General features: G+C 31.7%; 3 protein-coding genes across 3 annotated transcripts; 2 read left to right on the top strand and 1 right to left on the bottom strand.

The window, feature by feature from the left end:
- Positions 1-182: 182 nt before the first annotated feature.
- Positions 183-3815, top strand: LOC116766897 (nuclear envelope integral membrane protein). The gene is made up of 8 exons (XM_032657038.2): positions 183-535; positions 647-768; positions 849-1062; positions 1145-1311; positions 1411-1626; positions 2303-2427; positions 2771-2932; positions 3129-3815. Exons 1-8 carry the CDS (start codon positions 466-468, stop codon positions 3292-3294), a joined length of 1242 nt encoding a protein of 413 aa, XP_032512929.2. The 5' UTR covers positions 183-465; the 3' UTR covers positions 3295-3815.
- On the bottom strand, positions 3672-5712 carry LOC116767034 (ras suppressor protein 1). The gene is made up of 6 exons (XM_032657187.2): positions 5547-5712; positions 5012-5302; positions 4615-4697; positions 4426-4540; positions 4189-4321; positions 3672-4105 (listed from the first exon to the last, which is right to left on the bottom strand). The coding sequence occupies exons 1-6, from the start codon at positions 5695-5697 to the stop codon at positions 4018-4020; spliced, it is 861 nt and encodes a 286-aa protein (XP_032513078.1). The 5' UTR covers positions 5698-5712; the 3' UTR covers positions 3672-4017.
- Positions 5713-6275: 563 nt separating this feature from the next.
- Positions 6276-15412, top strand: LOC116766837 (sphingosine-1-phosphate lyase). Its single transcript, XM_061521625.1, has 11 exons — positions 6276-6726; positions 7271-7408; positions 7816-8031; positions 8444-8652; positions 10761-10994; positions 11465-11674; positions 12161-12281; positions 12682-12799; positions 13233-13379; positions 13824-13944; positions 15055-15412. Exons 2-11 carry the CDS (start codon positions 7273-7275, stop codon positions 15169-15171), a joined length of 1629 nt encoding a protein of 542 aa, XP_061377609.1. The 5' UTR covers positions 6276-6726; positions 7271-7272; the 3' UTR covers positions 15172-15412.
- The last annotated feature ends 176 nt before the right edge of the window (positions 15413-15588 follow it).

Consider the following 15588-nt stretch of genomic DNA (forward strand, 5'->3'; position numbering starts at 1 on the left):
TGATTTAAGAAAATTCACAAGTCACCTTACACTTAAAATGCAGTTCAAAAAACATTAAATTCCGCTGATGGTTCAGTTTCAAATATTACTGCGCTTTTTTTAATAAATATATGCCTACATAATCCCGACGTTTCGTTTCCTTTGCAGCAACTGTCAAGGAACCGAAACGTCGAGATAATCCAGTTCTAAAATAATAAAAAACGCGAAGTGAAATCCGAAAATCGTAGTTATATTTAAAAAAAAATTATCTGTGCTGTATAAGGATTCTATTATCTTTTTTATTATGACATAAGCTGTCAAACAATGTTCAAAGTTTTCTTTGCAGTACTTGTACCTAAACATCTTACATCTTCAATATTTACAAAGCTTAAACATTGATTACCTGTCGTTTAAAAAATAATATTGTTAAGTTTTTCCTACATCGCATATAATAAGCATGAAAATTATTTGCTTTTCCAACTAAGAATGGAAAGGATTTTTGTATTGTTTTGTTTATTGTTATATATCAGCGAAGTATTCACATTACCTTACGACGGTAAGCTTATCACATAAATTTAATTGTTTTATACGATGCAACACTTAATTTAAATATATCTATTTTCATTGTTTATCAATCGGTTCAATAACGGTTACTTATTCTGTTTAGTTCACTGGCTACATGGCTCTGCAACTATAGATCGTGATATACAACCCTTAAAGCAAAATGTAGATGTGTATTGTTACCCTGGTTCACCAAAAAATTTAATGGCATTATGGCAAACAGCAAAGGTATCTTACTTAACAATGTTCATTAACAACCTTTTCATAATAAAATCTACTATAAATAAACCTATGACAATATTTTCCAGTTCCATATAAAGATAAAGGATGATGAGTTCAGCCAATATATCGGCAATACTCCTGAGCAAGTGTACAATGACTATAAAGAGGATAGCTTTAGCTGGACGGTTGTGAATCCCTTTCTAAAAAAATCCTACAGAACGGTATCACTTGACATTTTCACACCGACCTGTATGGCAATTAATACTAAACAGAAGCATACCATTGAATTGCAGATACAAAGTAACTAATGTACCCATTATTTAATAGTTAAAAAGAAATACTTTATATTGTAATTTTAACAAGTTATTTTTCATAAATCCAGGAATAGATTTATGGAGGGTTCTGATGATGGTAATTGGTATAAGTGCTATATTTGCATCCCGATCACTAAGTGGTAATCCTGTTTTCTTTTACCTATGTGGTATTATTGTTGGTGTATCAGCCTCTTTTATGTTGCTTGTGTACTATGTCAGCAAGCTACTGCCAAAAGTAAGTGACTATTAAGTAACCATTAGTTTATTAGAACTCCTCATACATATGTATCGTATATAGATTATTATGTTATACACAATACAGTAACGTTTTCAGAAAACCTTAACATATGGTATATTAATTGGAGGTTGGACGGTCGGTGTATACATATTCCAACAGATGTGGGAAAACATCCGCAGTATTGTTACAACATATCAGGCATATTTATTTTGGTACACTCTACTGGTGGGATTCATCAGTTTTGTGGTCTGCTATAGGATTGGCCCACCAAAGAATCAGAGAAGCAAGAATCTTGTCATGTGGACATTACAAGTAAGTATTAATTCAAAATACTACTACAAGTGATCATACTAATAATTTAATCCCGAGAGGCTTGAGGGTGTATGGATGTTTGGTAATCTATCACTCGACAGTTAGTTTTCAAATAACAATCAAATCGTAAGTTTATTATATTTGTTATATATATTTATTACATATATTTATATTTTAATTGATCATACACGACATGGAATATTTTTATGTTTGAATTAAATAATTTGTACAAAGAAATTGTCAAAATGTCTAATATTAATCTAATGAAGATATTGGGATGAATTCTTACTATACCTTTGGTGATTATTTTACCTTTAAAGATATTTAAAATATTTTTCTCAAATTGTAAATATTCTAAATGTATTATTACTACTAAATTATAAGATAATTAGAAAATCTACAAGGTAAGCACTATCCCAGGACAGCAATAAGGTATTTAATGTCCCAGACCATGCTAAGTTGTTATTGTTAGTGTTAATTAAAGTCACAACACTGGATTTTAAAGTGATATTCCATATTTAATGTAGTTGCTAAAAATATAATATATCTATCCTAAACCTTTTTTTAAAGTCTACTTACTAATCTTAAAATTTCAAACAGGTCTGTTCCATTTTTTTGTTTTCCTGCCAGTGTCCCATTTTTAAAAAGAATTTTTTTGTATTTTCTAACCTGCCAGGGCTTGGGTGCATTCACTATTTTCTTTAGCAGCCAGTACCAAGAGGCTTCAGCAGCTGTAGCCGTGGCCACTCTTATCGTGAAGTACTTCCCACAGTCGCTGATCGTAGCTGTACAGGGATACTGGTACACACGTGATAATTTTCTTACATAATATTAAATTACCTTAAAATATATTGCCCAATATTTTTTTATACATATTTTTATTTGATTTATTTCGTGCTTCCGCCATAACGTGCTGCACTGTATAAATTTACGCGGGATAAATTTAAACTGAAACTAGTGTTTCAGTTTTGATTATTAGTCGCATTCTGCATTAGAGTAACATGATCATAAAAATATATAATTTTGTATTTATTAGCTTAACTTTATATGAAAAGTCATTAATTTTAGCTTAAAGATTTATAAATATTGCATTTTAGGCTCTAATACTATTGTAACATATCTATTTATATTAACTTAATAATAGGCTTCGTAAGTTCCCGCCTAAACCGAAGCTACTCACAAGTGAAGAGTATTACGAAGAGGGGGCTCGGGAAACTAAGAAGGCCCTGGATAACCTTAGAAAATACTGCTCTAGTCCGGACTGTGCTCAGTGGAACATAATGCTTAAGTTACACGACGCCAAAAGGTAGTTGATGATTAAAATCCACTTAGAAATTAAGCGATTAAAAATTAGTCAAATCGTTTGAGTTTACCAACATATTTTCAATTAAATATTCCTCGAATTAACATTGATTCCTATGAGCAGTTCCAAAAACAATAAATAATATTTTTTATCCCTGGATAATAAATATATATGATTTTATGCATGTTATAAATTGCAGATTCGCAAGTTTCGTAGAGGGCAATTCTCATTTGAGCGACGACGAAGTGTTAGGTTATGAATCGTATGCGTTCTCAATGGAACGTTCAAAATCGATCTCAAATTCCACCAGAGATCACATGGAGATATCCGATGATGATTCCACGGAGTACGACGAAGATGATTGAGGGAAAAAAAATATGACCCAAATAATGTTTCGATTCGGGGAGAATTAGTGGATATGGCAATAAATTGTCGCCAGTGTAAAGCGCGCTTCAAGTTAATGAAGTGCATATATTTTGGATGGAATGTTATTTTGTTTGGATTCTTTTAATTTAACCGACCCCAGAAGTAATGAGTGAAGTGAAGTCATCAGTATAGTTTCCTTCTCAACATTCTTTATAAGTCATTCTATGTATTATACCTTTCTTTTATATAAGATTTTCTATTAATTTTGCTGTGTTATTTTTATCAGTCTTCGGTATCAACATCGAATAAAATTACTAACAAGAATCTTCATCGGGATATGTGAATGGCTCCGATTGATTAAATTATAAGAAAACAATTGTATGTTAGTAATAATTTATTTTATATAATTCATTATGTTAGCACCATATAAGTTTGGTTATTCAAGACAATTAATTTGTATGATTTTTTTGTGTTCCTTATATTTAAGTCAAGTTTTTCAAATAAATTTGTTTCAATAACATATATTGTATTTATTAAAATCTTCTATGGCACATTTCAATATGTATTTAAGGCACTTAAGTTAAAATAAGCATATAAATATACATGTAATATCAGTTTTAACATTAGACACATTTAAACATTAATGTTACATTGTATTACAACAGTTTTCTTGTTACTCTATTTCCTAACATTAGTAAAAGCGTTTTCCTTGTCGGCTTAGTTCAGGAACGAGCTCTGCTTGCTTTCTTGCTTTTATCCAGGGTTTGTGGTGGCGGTGGTGGTTTCGCAGACATATGTCTACTGTACAGACTAAAATATATGTAAATTTATTAATTAATAAATAATTTTATGTAATATGATATGAAATACATGAAAAATTTAAAATCACATACACTTTATATGTTTCAGACTTTAAGTAGTCCAGGACGTGCGATGGCCCTAGTTTGAGTTGATCTTCGATGGGTGGAACCCAGAAGTTACCCTCTAGACGTAATACTGATTTATTGCTGGCTAAGTCCAAAGATCCTGGAAAGATTATTATATATTATGTTTCCATTTCAATACTAAAAGATTTCATTAAGATCTGTAGTATTTTAAAATGGTCTTTAGAATATAAACTTAGAATTCACCTATTTCAGGTGGCAATACAACAAGTCGATTCCCCTGAAGATGTAATTCCCTTAAGCGGGCTAATTGACCAAGTTCTTTTGGTACTTCAATAAGATCATTTTCTCTCATAGACAGCTGAAAGAAAAATAGATTCAACTTAAAATAGAAAATTATAGTTATAATATTTGAACATACTGAAAAATGCATACAATCTGTAGATTCTTCAGGTTTCCAATATCTGGAGGTAAATATTCAAAATCATTGTCGCCCAAGTACAAAGCTCTTAGACTTTCTGAAACAGTCAACCTTTGTTTTTAATATTGAAAGATGTTTGTAACATTCTTAGACACAAATGCACTAAATAAAACTAGTAAATTGCAAACCCCCGAGGGCATACACATTCATAAATTTAATATATGTTTGACAAAGAGAAATGTTTATAATAAATTGATCTCTGCACATAAAAATAAAATGAATTATAATCGGGAAGAAGAAAAAAAAAATTATTAACTATCATTACTTTCTCATTCAGCCTTTAAAGTTTAAGACATAAGTTTATTACAATTGCTTTCACTGTTGTAAGACTAAAGTGTTTTGTATACCTACCCATCATGAAAAAGTTTCCTGGTAAAGCGGTTTCCTTTAAATTGTTATATGTTAAATCCAATATTTCCAACACAGGAAAGGCGCCAAAGCCTCTCGGCAGGTTGTACAACCTGTTGAGTGAAACATTTAGTATCCTTAGCTTTGGCAATGATGATAGACTAACTGGTAATTCTTCAATGTGATTGTTGGCCAGATTCAGAATCTCCAAGTTCATCAAATTCGCAAGCCCAGCCGGTACAACTTGTATTTTGTTGTGACTCAAAGTTAATCGAGTTATGTTTTCAAGACTAACTGAAAAGGAAAAATATTTTCAGTGATGATATCATTCGTAGAAATATTTTACTGAAACAAAATCCGACTATTTATTTTTCATGTTACAATGGAAATATTATACAGTAAGATATATAATAAATAAACCATACTGAAAGTTTCATATGTATTTATCAAAATATCAACAAATAAAACCACAGGTGCAAAACTTGTACGCACAGTTGTTCTACCTATATAAGGCAAAACAAGTTACATAGATACTTACATAGTCCAGGAATTTCATCTAAACTTGAAATTCCCTTATCTACTAAGTCTATTTCAGGATTATTTATTTCTTTAGCTTCCTCTATAACTTTTTTAGCTTTCGACATTTTGGCAGTGTTTGGAATACAAGAAACAGGCGGAGGATGACTCATTGCAGCAATTCAGAAAAACTAGGAATATTATTGAAATTTTACCCAATCGAAAGCGATTTGAAACTGTATTGTAGTTCATGATTGGTTAAAATACGAGCAAAAAGAAACAATACAGATTAAAAATATTATTAAAGATAGACAGTACTAAGCAAAATATGAAATAAGTTCCAAAAACATTTCTGTTTAAAAGTTAATTCTTATAAGTCTTTAATGGACTTTATATCTATGTAGCACGTATTATCATAATTATATATATATATATATATATATATATAACCGAAAAAAATAAAAACATTCGTTTACCGTCATACTTTTAGTTAATATTACAAAATTAATAGTCTTTCAATTATAATTTTAAGTTTCTAATATTAAGATTTCCATTTTTGTTCGTTACTTTATTATTTTAAACTGGAAATGGATGTAGTTCCTCCTGCTTTTTAATAAAAAATTTAATTACTTTCTAGTAGAGTAATCAAAAAAATCTTTACAACATAAAGTTTATTCATATCAGTCGAAAGTCTAAAGTCCTCTTTACCTTTTTATCATTATTCAATATTAATTTCTCATCTGTCGTATAACAAAGAAAGACTCCATTTATTAAATAAGGAAACTCTGACATTCCTATATAAAGCCTATACCGAAGAGTAGTTCTGATTCGTAGTTATAATATACAGTATACACTATACTAGTCAGTAGTCGATATAAAAACCAACGTTGAGTTTGTAGAGTATTTGACTATACCAAACGATATTTATGTGTTATCACTTATCACTACATGAATTGTTGATCTCCGAAAGTTGCTTCATTAGAGTTGAAAATTAGTGACTATTGTTTATTGTTTTTAAATTCGTCTTTATATTGAGTAAGAACAAATAGTTTTTTTAATGAAACTATTGTTATCTTTGGATAATTACGATAACTAATGTCGTGTAAGTGATTGAATGAGATAAATAAAAAAATAAATACATTTTTGATAAAGTAGCAGTATTTAAAAGATAATTAGGGGTGGCGGAAGACAGGAATTAAAAGGTATTTATCACATTAATTTTTTTTATTCAATTAATGTAGTATTACTACTAATAAGGTCATAAAATTAGAGCTTAATTAATAAGTCGATTAATTATTTATAAGTCTTATTCATCTATTCATTTTCTCCACCAAATTTAAAATCCAGTTTATGAATAATAGGTATATATTTTTTTTATAACTTTTTAATTAGTGAAAATAATATCCAAAGATCATAATATGTGCATGAAGTTATACTTGATAAAACCTGTAGTTACGGAAAAGTTTTTGATAGAGAAAATTTGAACAAATATTACAGTAAAAATATGTTGCTTTCCAGTAAGCAGTGCATATATTGCTCGCTGTTAAATTTCCTCCGTATTATTATTATAAAGACATGCTGATTGATCCATGCAGGCATTTATTTTTGATTTGATGTTTATTAATGTTTTGAGCAATTAATATGGCCAAGGTCCAGTAGACTTTCTATATTTGCAAAGGATTAAGTCGATTCTATATATGAAGTATTGAAAGGGCTTATAAACTTGAAACCACTTAACACTTCTAGCCATGAGTGAGAGACCACAACCATTGAAAGCTATCAACCGTTTCTTTGAGGGCAAGGAACCATGGCAGATAGTTACCATGACTGCATCATCAGTACTTGCAATAGTGTGGGCCCATAGTCTATACAATGCTAAAGATCGTAAGTTTACACTAATATACAATACATATAAAAAGATCGAGTATAAAGATAAAAAATCTATTTTTGTTTCTAATTCTGTTGCATACTTCAACAGCTACATAATATAAATTTTCTCGAACATATAATTGTAAAATTTTATTTGTACTTTACATAAATGTTTTGTACATCTCAGTTTTACTCAATTACACTGTATGTATCTTTCAAATTGATGCTGGCTCTCAGTACATACTAATTTCCATCTTTAACTGTTTAAATTACTGTTAATTTACAATGATCCAAGTGATTTCTGTTAGGAAAATTGTTTTTAAATGATGACCTTCACTCCATACCATATTTTGCAATTGTTTGCTATGTAACTATGTTTTAATTACAAATAAATATAGGTGTATTTTTTATTTAACCGATAGCTGTAACTGTGAGGTTACGGAGGGAATTCTTCAGGTGGCTTCGCTGCGTTCCGATTGTGAGACGTAAGATAGAAGAGAAGATGACAGAAATAAGGAACGGATTTAAGAAGGATGTCAACAAACGTCTGGCCGGCATGACCATATATAAAGAACTGCCGCAGATTGGTTTTACAGCTGAACAAGTTGCCGAGGAAGTGAAATTGCATCTTAGTTTGGGTAATTAATAATTCATAATCCTTCCTCGACCAAATTTTTATTTTCACTATTGTTTTTTATTTGAAATAACATTATCAATGTGTTTCAGTTCTAACACAATTTTAATGTTGGTGAATAAATACATAAAATTATATGTAAATAAAATTATTTATATTTAAGAAACATTTATTAATTAGGCCGGTTTAAATTTAAAAATATTCTATATTAAAAAAAAAAAATAACATAATTTGCTTTTTTAAAATTGTAATGAATTCAATTTCATTATAATTGTAAGACTACCGGCCTCTGAAAATAGATTGTATTAATATATGAGTGTATATCTTATAAGGGAGGAAAGTTTATAAAGAGAAACCGGCTCCTATACACAAAAATTTTCCTCTTATTTCAAATAATATATTGTGTTTTTGTTAAGGATCTTACGACTGGAAGGGAGGTAACGTCTCCGGGGCTGTTTATCACTTGGATGAAGACATATGTAAAGTCGCCTGTGAAGCGTATTCGTCTACAGCCTACACAAACCCCTTACACGCTGATGTGTTTCCCGGAATCAACAAAATGGAGGCCGAGATTGTTAGGATGACGGTCAATCTCTTCCACGGGGATGAGAACTGTTGTGGAACGGTAAGTATTATCATATATTATAACTAGCTTTTGTCTGCGGCTCCGTCCGCGTGGACATCAGGGTTGATCTCTGCCATTACGGTCACCGAACCCGAATGCACGTCATGGTTCCACCCGTGTAGTTTTGGTTTCGGGGTCGAGATTCTTGATCAAACGTAGCCTATGTCCTTCTCCAGGGTACCAACTATATCTATACCAAAATTCGTCAAAATCCGTTCAGTGGTTTAGACGTGATAAGGTAGCAAACAGACAGATAAGAGTTAGTTTCGCTCTTATAATATTAGTAGGGATTAATACTCATATTTTGATAAGTACAGATGTATAGTATTGGTTTCTTGAACTTTGATTTATATGTGAATGTGAATGAGAATTGATATAATAGATATATATCATCATTTTTATGATAACTATTTCCGAGTGACATCTATCGATTACGAACTAAACAAACCAATATTGGAATATTTCTAGTACATTATCGGATATACAAAAATAAGTATAACAATACTCAACAATAAATTCGCTTGGTTATTAACGAATAACGGACACCATTCCCTTGATGGTATAATAAATTATTATTAGCCAACGTATGCTCAGAGCGCTTGTACTGAGATATGGAATCGTTGGTGCATTTGCACTGAGCCACGTGACCTTGCTGTGCCGTACAATTTGTTTAGTTTGGTTTCGCTTTACATATAGTTTAAATTTTTACGTCAGATACTTTTACGGTTGCTGATAGAATGACGTGAATAATTTTATCACGTTGTTAAAATATTTTAACTTTGTGCTTAGCAAATCATTCCATAACATGCTTTAATACTATCATTAAAGATTTATGAATGATAAACTCTTAACGCTCCGTACGTAGCGTGACTACTGACAATACGAACTTGGGTAAAAAATATTAAGTTTATGAAAACTAATAAAGATTTCCTTATCTATATGTTTACGTGTTTTGTATAATATTTATTTGATATAAGTACAGTACATGTATATAATGATTTGTTGAAGCTAAAATTTAACGGTTATCGATACTGTTTGTTTTTGTTTGAATTAAGAGAATTAGAATGATGATAGCTTAATTTATTTAAATAAATATGTATATACGGCCCTCAAATATTTGAAACGTAATTATTTACATCTAAGTACAAAGATCAGCACGCGTAACACAAGTTCGCAACTTCACACTATATACGAGCCGTTTCCTGTGTCTCATTCAATAGTTTACGTTGATACTACATACAATGTTCGTTGATTTATGAATGATAAACTATTAACGATCTGTTTGCTGTGTGAAACTTGTGATAGGGATGTGACAAGGAAAATAAGTAAAGAAACAATTTGACTCGAGTCATCATGACACTGCGTTTTTTGTAATTAAAACATGTATATATATTTTTATATCTTAAAATTTTGAAATTGATTACTGAGATCTGGTTGCTCTATCAGATTTGAAAATATTTTCGTCTTTAACGAAGACAGCCTTTACGTTTCGTCAAATCATTATATGTATATGACATATTTTATTTGTATAGTTATTTTAATTCTGGTGTCATTGAACTGTTGTCATCTGGTGCCACTCATCAGCAACGTTCTATCAAATGGATCGCATGTAAATTAACTTCGTTCTCGACATAATTATTTTTATTTCGATGCGAACATTTTTTTATTCAAATATTATTGAAAAAAATATTTCTGATAATTTGATCGTTTTTTTCTATAAAATTACCAATTACTCTGTTTAATAAATAATCTCATTTTGCTATCCTATCCTATGTCTATGTGTGTTTTACTGACCTCGCTGCTGAGCGGAATAAAGAATGTCGTTATATGTTTCCTGTGCTTATATAAATATATATTACTTTGTAATATTAAAAGGCATTTATTTAATCACTGTTCCTACTTTTAATTTTTTTTCTATATATGTGTTTATTTATAAAAGAAAATTTTAATGTAGACTATATATACATAAACGCCAAGACTTGTATACCATGTACTGTTATATTCAATATATATATATATATATATATACGAGATATAGCGAGAAAATCATATACATATAACATACGTAACGTTTATAAAATGTTTAATCATCTTATATAATATTCTAGGTAACGACGGGTGGTACGGAGTCTATAATGATGGCGTGTAAGGCTTTCAGGGACCTGGCATATAGCAAGGGTATCAGCAACCCTCAGATGGTCATACCTACCACCGCCCACACAGCCTTCGACAAGGCCGCCCAGTACTTGAACATTTCAGTGGTAACAATACCGGTCTCGTCAGAAACTTATACCGTTGACATAGAGGCTGTCAAACGAGCTATAGGCAGAAGGACATGTATGGTGAGGAATTATTAATTACTTAAGAAAATATTTTGTTGTTATTTGAATACGTAACTAATTTAAGTAATTGGTTCCCAAACTTATTTTGTCTATGGCCTATTTTGAGAATAAATTATTATTTAGTTCTCCAATATTTTCATTTACTGAAAAACTACTATAACTTATACAAGCTAAACGAAAATACAAATGAGGTCTCTACAAAAAACCCACGTTTTTTTGGGTCGTTTACCGTCCCTCTTTAGAGTTGCAGCACTTTGGGAAAGGCTGCTTTAAGTTATTTATCTTTGTTATTAAAACCCCCTAAGCACAGAGCATATTAATATTTCGCTTCTAGGATATTTATTAAATAGGCAGATATCGTAAACCAGTCTCCGAAGATAGTAATTTCGAACGTATCATACATTCTATTCGCAATAATTTTCTTAATTTTATTTCCCGAACTAAATGTAACAAACAAACAAACATTCCAGATAGTGGGTTCAGCTCCGAACTACCCGTACGGCACCATGGACGATATAAAGTCGCTGTCAGACATAGCGCTGGAGTATGACGTGCCGTTACACGTAGACGCCTGTCTCGGTGGGTTCATAGCGGCCTTCATGACGGAGGCTGGGTACAATGTACCCGTGTTCGACTTCAGACTGCCCGGTGTTGCCAGTATATCAGCTGACACCCATAAGGTGCGGTAAACCCAATTATCCTATTAATATTACGAGCGCAATAATTTCATAAGAATATTACTGAATATATTTTAATGTAACTCATGTTACTCAACTATTATACAGTTCGAATATTAGAGTATTTAAATATTTAGCCTGAAATTAAGTAGCTTCGGTGGTCACGTGACAAACGCTAGATGGCGCTGTCTAGTTACCATATATAAAAATACATTACCGTGCGAGCTACGCTCGACATAATTGCTAAATAATGTAAATGCACGCATCATCGTCTTTGTTTCATTGTAAAATTATAATAATTGTAGTATTTAAATCAGTCCGCATTCGGTCATCAAGCATTCCGGGCCTTCTCATACATCAATCACATCCATCATATATGTACATATATATATATATATATAGGACCATTATATAGAGCATTATAAATGAACTTCATTTTATTAAGCCTATGGACAGACAATTGTACAATAATAGTAATCGTTGTTATAGTATGGATACGCGCCCAAGGGTACGTCGGTGATAGTGTACCGTAAGGAAGAATACAGACATCACCAGTATACAGTGAGCACCGAGTGGCCGGGAGGGGTGTACGGCTCGCCCACCGTTAATGGTACCAACTGTATTATATTACAGACTATACAAGCTTGTGTTTTATAATAAATGTAATATATATGTTATGCGATAAATATGATGATAAAGAAAATGAATTATGAAAAACAAAATTAAGGATAATAGAAAAATAACAAACATTGTGTATTTTTTTTTTTCAATAAATCATTGTGGAATAGATTATAAATTAATATTAATAGATTTTTGATTTCTTATTTTATGTAGGTTTTATTAATTTAAAATTGCTGTATTTACCTAAACTATGAAAAAGATAGATAAATTTTGGCTACGTATTTTGGAAGACGAAATATATAGTAGCTAGCCGTAAAAATAAAACAATTAGTTCAATATGTCGCACTCAATATTTGAAATAAGAACGAGTTCTTCATTCAAATCCTCAGGCAGTCGTGCGGGCGGCCTGATAGCGGCGTGCTGGGCCACCATGATGTACGTCGGCCGCGAACAGTACGTGCGGATGGCGGGCGAGGTCGTCCACACGGCCAGGAGGATAGAGGACGAGTCAGTTACACACACACACACACACACACGCACACATTGATAATGACATTTGTATTTTTGTCTGTACCGAGCCTGATAACTGGCCGGTTTTTTCTTTTCACACTTTTATTTTTTATATCACCAATATATGTTTTCGTACTTGGTTTTTAATCAGAATGACAGGCTTGAATCCGTATCCTTTTTTTTTCTTACATATTGAGGTATAACAAAATTTAATTTATTCCAGTTAATGTGATTGGCAGTGACCGCTCACGAAATAACTCACGTTATCTATTGCTATCGCTATTCACCGATAGCCGGAATTTGTAGCGATGTTTGTCGCATAGGAAAATATTCACTTCTATAATGAAGTACTAGATGATTTTACATAAAATCAGTCTCAACCGATCTTGTTTGGTACTGGAAATATAATAATATGTTATTTATATCCCAGGATCCGTAAGATTAATGGATTGTTCATATTCGGCCAGCCCGCGACCACCGTGGTGGCGTTCGGGTCCAACAGCTTTGACATCTTCAAACTAGCGGACCTCCTGCATCAGAAGGGTTGGAGCTTGAACGCCTTGCAATTTCCTTCCGGGTAAAATACATTTTATGTTATAACAAACAAATAACAATTGAATTTATTACAAACAAATTTTAACTTTAGTCTTAGTATTTATCACAAAAAGTAATTATCGAATTTAATGAATTTATGATATTATATGTTTATAAGACGTAGGGCCTACTTATATATATCTATATGTATATATATATATATAAGCTTAATAAGCTTATAATATGGTCTCTTAAATTATCAACGTTAGTATAAATATTTATTATTGACAGATTAAAAATCTTATCTACATGTCTCAATATGACAATTCTCTTTCGCGTAAGACACGAGATGGGATACATTTTTTTAATCTATTAACAAATCTTCTTAACTCATGACATCACAGAGTATCAATAATAAAATTATGTAACTATTCGTTCCAGTTCTATATAGTTAATGTTTTTGTTCATAATGGTATTTTTATTCTAGAATCCATATTGCGGTGACTCATGCTCACACTAGAGCTGGTGTCGCTGACAGGTTCTTGGCTGACCTGAAGGAGACTACAGCTGTTTGTATGAAGGAAGGAAGTGCTCCAGTAGAGGGGAAGGTTAGTATAGAGGAATTAGAGACCAAACCTCTCAGCGCTTCATGGATCCACCGTGCGGGTGGCGGGTACATCGTTGCAGGGAGAGGAGCTTCAACAGTGCCTGGGACTTCCGACCCAGGTGTAGGTTTAAGGGGCCCTATCTAACACGCGTTGAGCGCTCACCTCCACCGTCGAGGCTCCTCTCTCTAGCTAACCAAATATGAAAAGAACCTACTAGGGCTGCCTTCGAAGTACGTTCTAAGAATGAATTAATATTAGTTCTTGGCAGGCCCAAGTCTTTTAGCAGGTGGTAGAGAGATTTGGCTGTTATACCTCTCGCTCCCACTTTTACCGCGTACATATTTACAACGAACCTATTCCTAGTGAGTTCGTTAGTGAGCTCGTGATACTTGCTGCCCTTGATGGCATGGTTTTAGTAATGTTATAAATACGAAAGTCTATCAGCAAGTGAGGATGAATGGATTGTTACTATCGTGCCAAAAAAACCTAATACATTTTGATGACAATTTATGGTAATGTAGCCTAGACAACAGCTTCAGGTGTAGGCTATATACTATGCAAGAATCTCATGTATTTCCCGGGGAAATCCCTTACCCTATCTATTGTTTTAACAGACTATACTATTCTGTCTAAACTCAATTCCGATGTCAACACGGCCGAGGTCGTGGACAAAAACTAGTAATCTAATTTTATATAAAATTTTATAGAAATTTAATAAATAATTGGTACTGGTTATTTGAAAAATAATTGTCAGTTATTTTTGGATATCAGTTAGAAACGATTTGTCAAACTCGTATAGCAATACCAACTTTAAATGTACTACTTAAGGTTGGTATTTGCATGTCTTGATGTTTTCTTTGGATTAAATATTTCATATTGTATTTATTTAACAATCTGCTTGCTAATTGAAAGATATTTTGATTGTATAACTCAAACGGTGATATTTAATATCAATTAAGACAGCTGTGAAGGGAAAGTGAGTCTTGCCGTAAAGACATAAGGTTGACAATCAGATGAAATGCTTTGAAACATAATAAGATATTCCCATGAAGCAGTAAATTTATATAATCTGTTTTACATATGACTTATCATGTATATTTTTTTCCACAGATGGCTATTTACGGTGTGGCACAGAGTATACCAGATAGAAGTCTAGTGTCAGACATCACTAAATACTTCATCGATTCCATGTACTATTTACCCAAGCCCGGTGATGATGTGGAATGATTTCATAATTGTCACCAAATAGCCAATCAGTTTACAGTCGCTTTAATATAAGTGATGTCACTTTATATCTATCACAATTTGTATATATTTTTTGTGTAGGAAATGTCTTTAACATATTTTTTTTGGGTCTTAAAGATCATATGTATTCCAAGTGTTTTTACAATCTTACATATGTAATTTTTTTATTGTACTAGTTTAGTGCTTCCAGTCTGTTTATTATATAATAAATGTTTAAAATGTTTTGTTTTATTTAAGTAGTATATGATATAAGTATATGTAAAGAAATTGAAGTATTTCTTTGTGATGATAAAATTCCTATTTATTGAGTCCATATTAAACTTGTTTGTTTAATCATTGAAATCAATGATTTTGAGCTGCTTTTTAAAGATTTTATAGAAAAAACTTAAACTAGTTCAA

This window comes from Danaus plexippus, chromosome 10, assembly GCF_018135715.1.
Source record: "Danaus plexippus chromosome 10, MEX_DaPlex, whole genome shotgun sequence".
Taxonomy (NCBI): domain Eukaryota; kingdom Metazoa; phylum Arthropoda; class Insecta; order Lepidoptera; family Nymphalidae; genus Danaus; species Danaus plexippus.

What these genes read in the sequence shown, in the direction of transcription:
- LOC116766897 (XM_032657038.2), top strand. Translation starts at nt 466, where the DNA reads ATGGAAAGGATTTTTGTATTGTTTTGTTTATTGTTATATATCAGCGAA. An exon ending in CATTGAATTGCAGATACAAA is followed by an intron (nt 1,063 to 1,144) that starts GTAACTAATGTA and finishes TCATAAATCCAG; the next exon opens with GAATAGATTTATGGAGGGTT. An exon ending in AAGTTACACGACGCCAAAAG is followed by an intron (nt 2,933 to 3,128) that starts GTAGTTGATGAT and finishes TATAAATTGCAG; the next exon opens with ATTCGCAAGTTTCGTAGAGG.
- LOC116767034 (XM_032657187.2), bottom strand. Translation starts at nt 5,697, where the DNA reads ATGAGTCATCCTCCGCCTGTTTCTTGTATTCCAAACACTGCCAAAATG. An exon ending in TGTATTGCCACCTGAAATAG is followed by an intron (nt 4,322 to 4,425) that starts GTGAATTCTAAG and finishes TAATCTTTCCAG; the next exon opens with GATCTTTGGACTTAGCCAGC. An exon ending in AAGTCTGAAACATATAAAGT is followed by an intron (nt 4,106 to 4,188) that starts GTATGTGATTTT and finishes CATATATTTTAG; the next exon opens with TCTGTACAGTAGACATATGT.
- LOC116766837 (XM_061521625.1), top strand. Translation starts at nt 7,273, where the DNA reads ATGAGTGAGAGACCACAACCATTGAAAGCTATCAACCGTTTCTTTGAG. An exon ending in TAGGCAGAAGGACATGTATG is followed by an intron (nt 10,995 to 11,464) that starts GTGAGGAATTAT and finishes CAAACATTCCAG; the next exon opens with ATAGTGGGTTCAGCTCCGAA. An exon ending in CGGCTCGCCCACCGTTAATG is followed by an intron (nt 12,282 to 12,681) that starts GTACCAACTGTA and finishes TCAAATCCTCAG; the next exon opens with GCAGTCGTGCGGGCGGCCTG.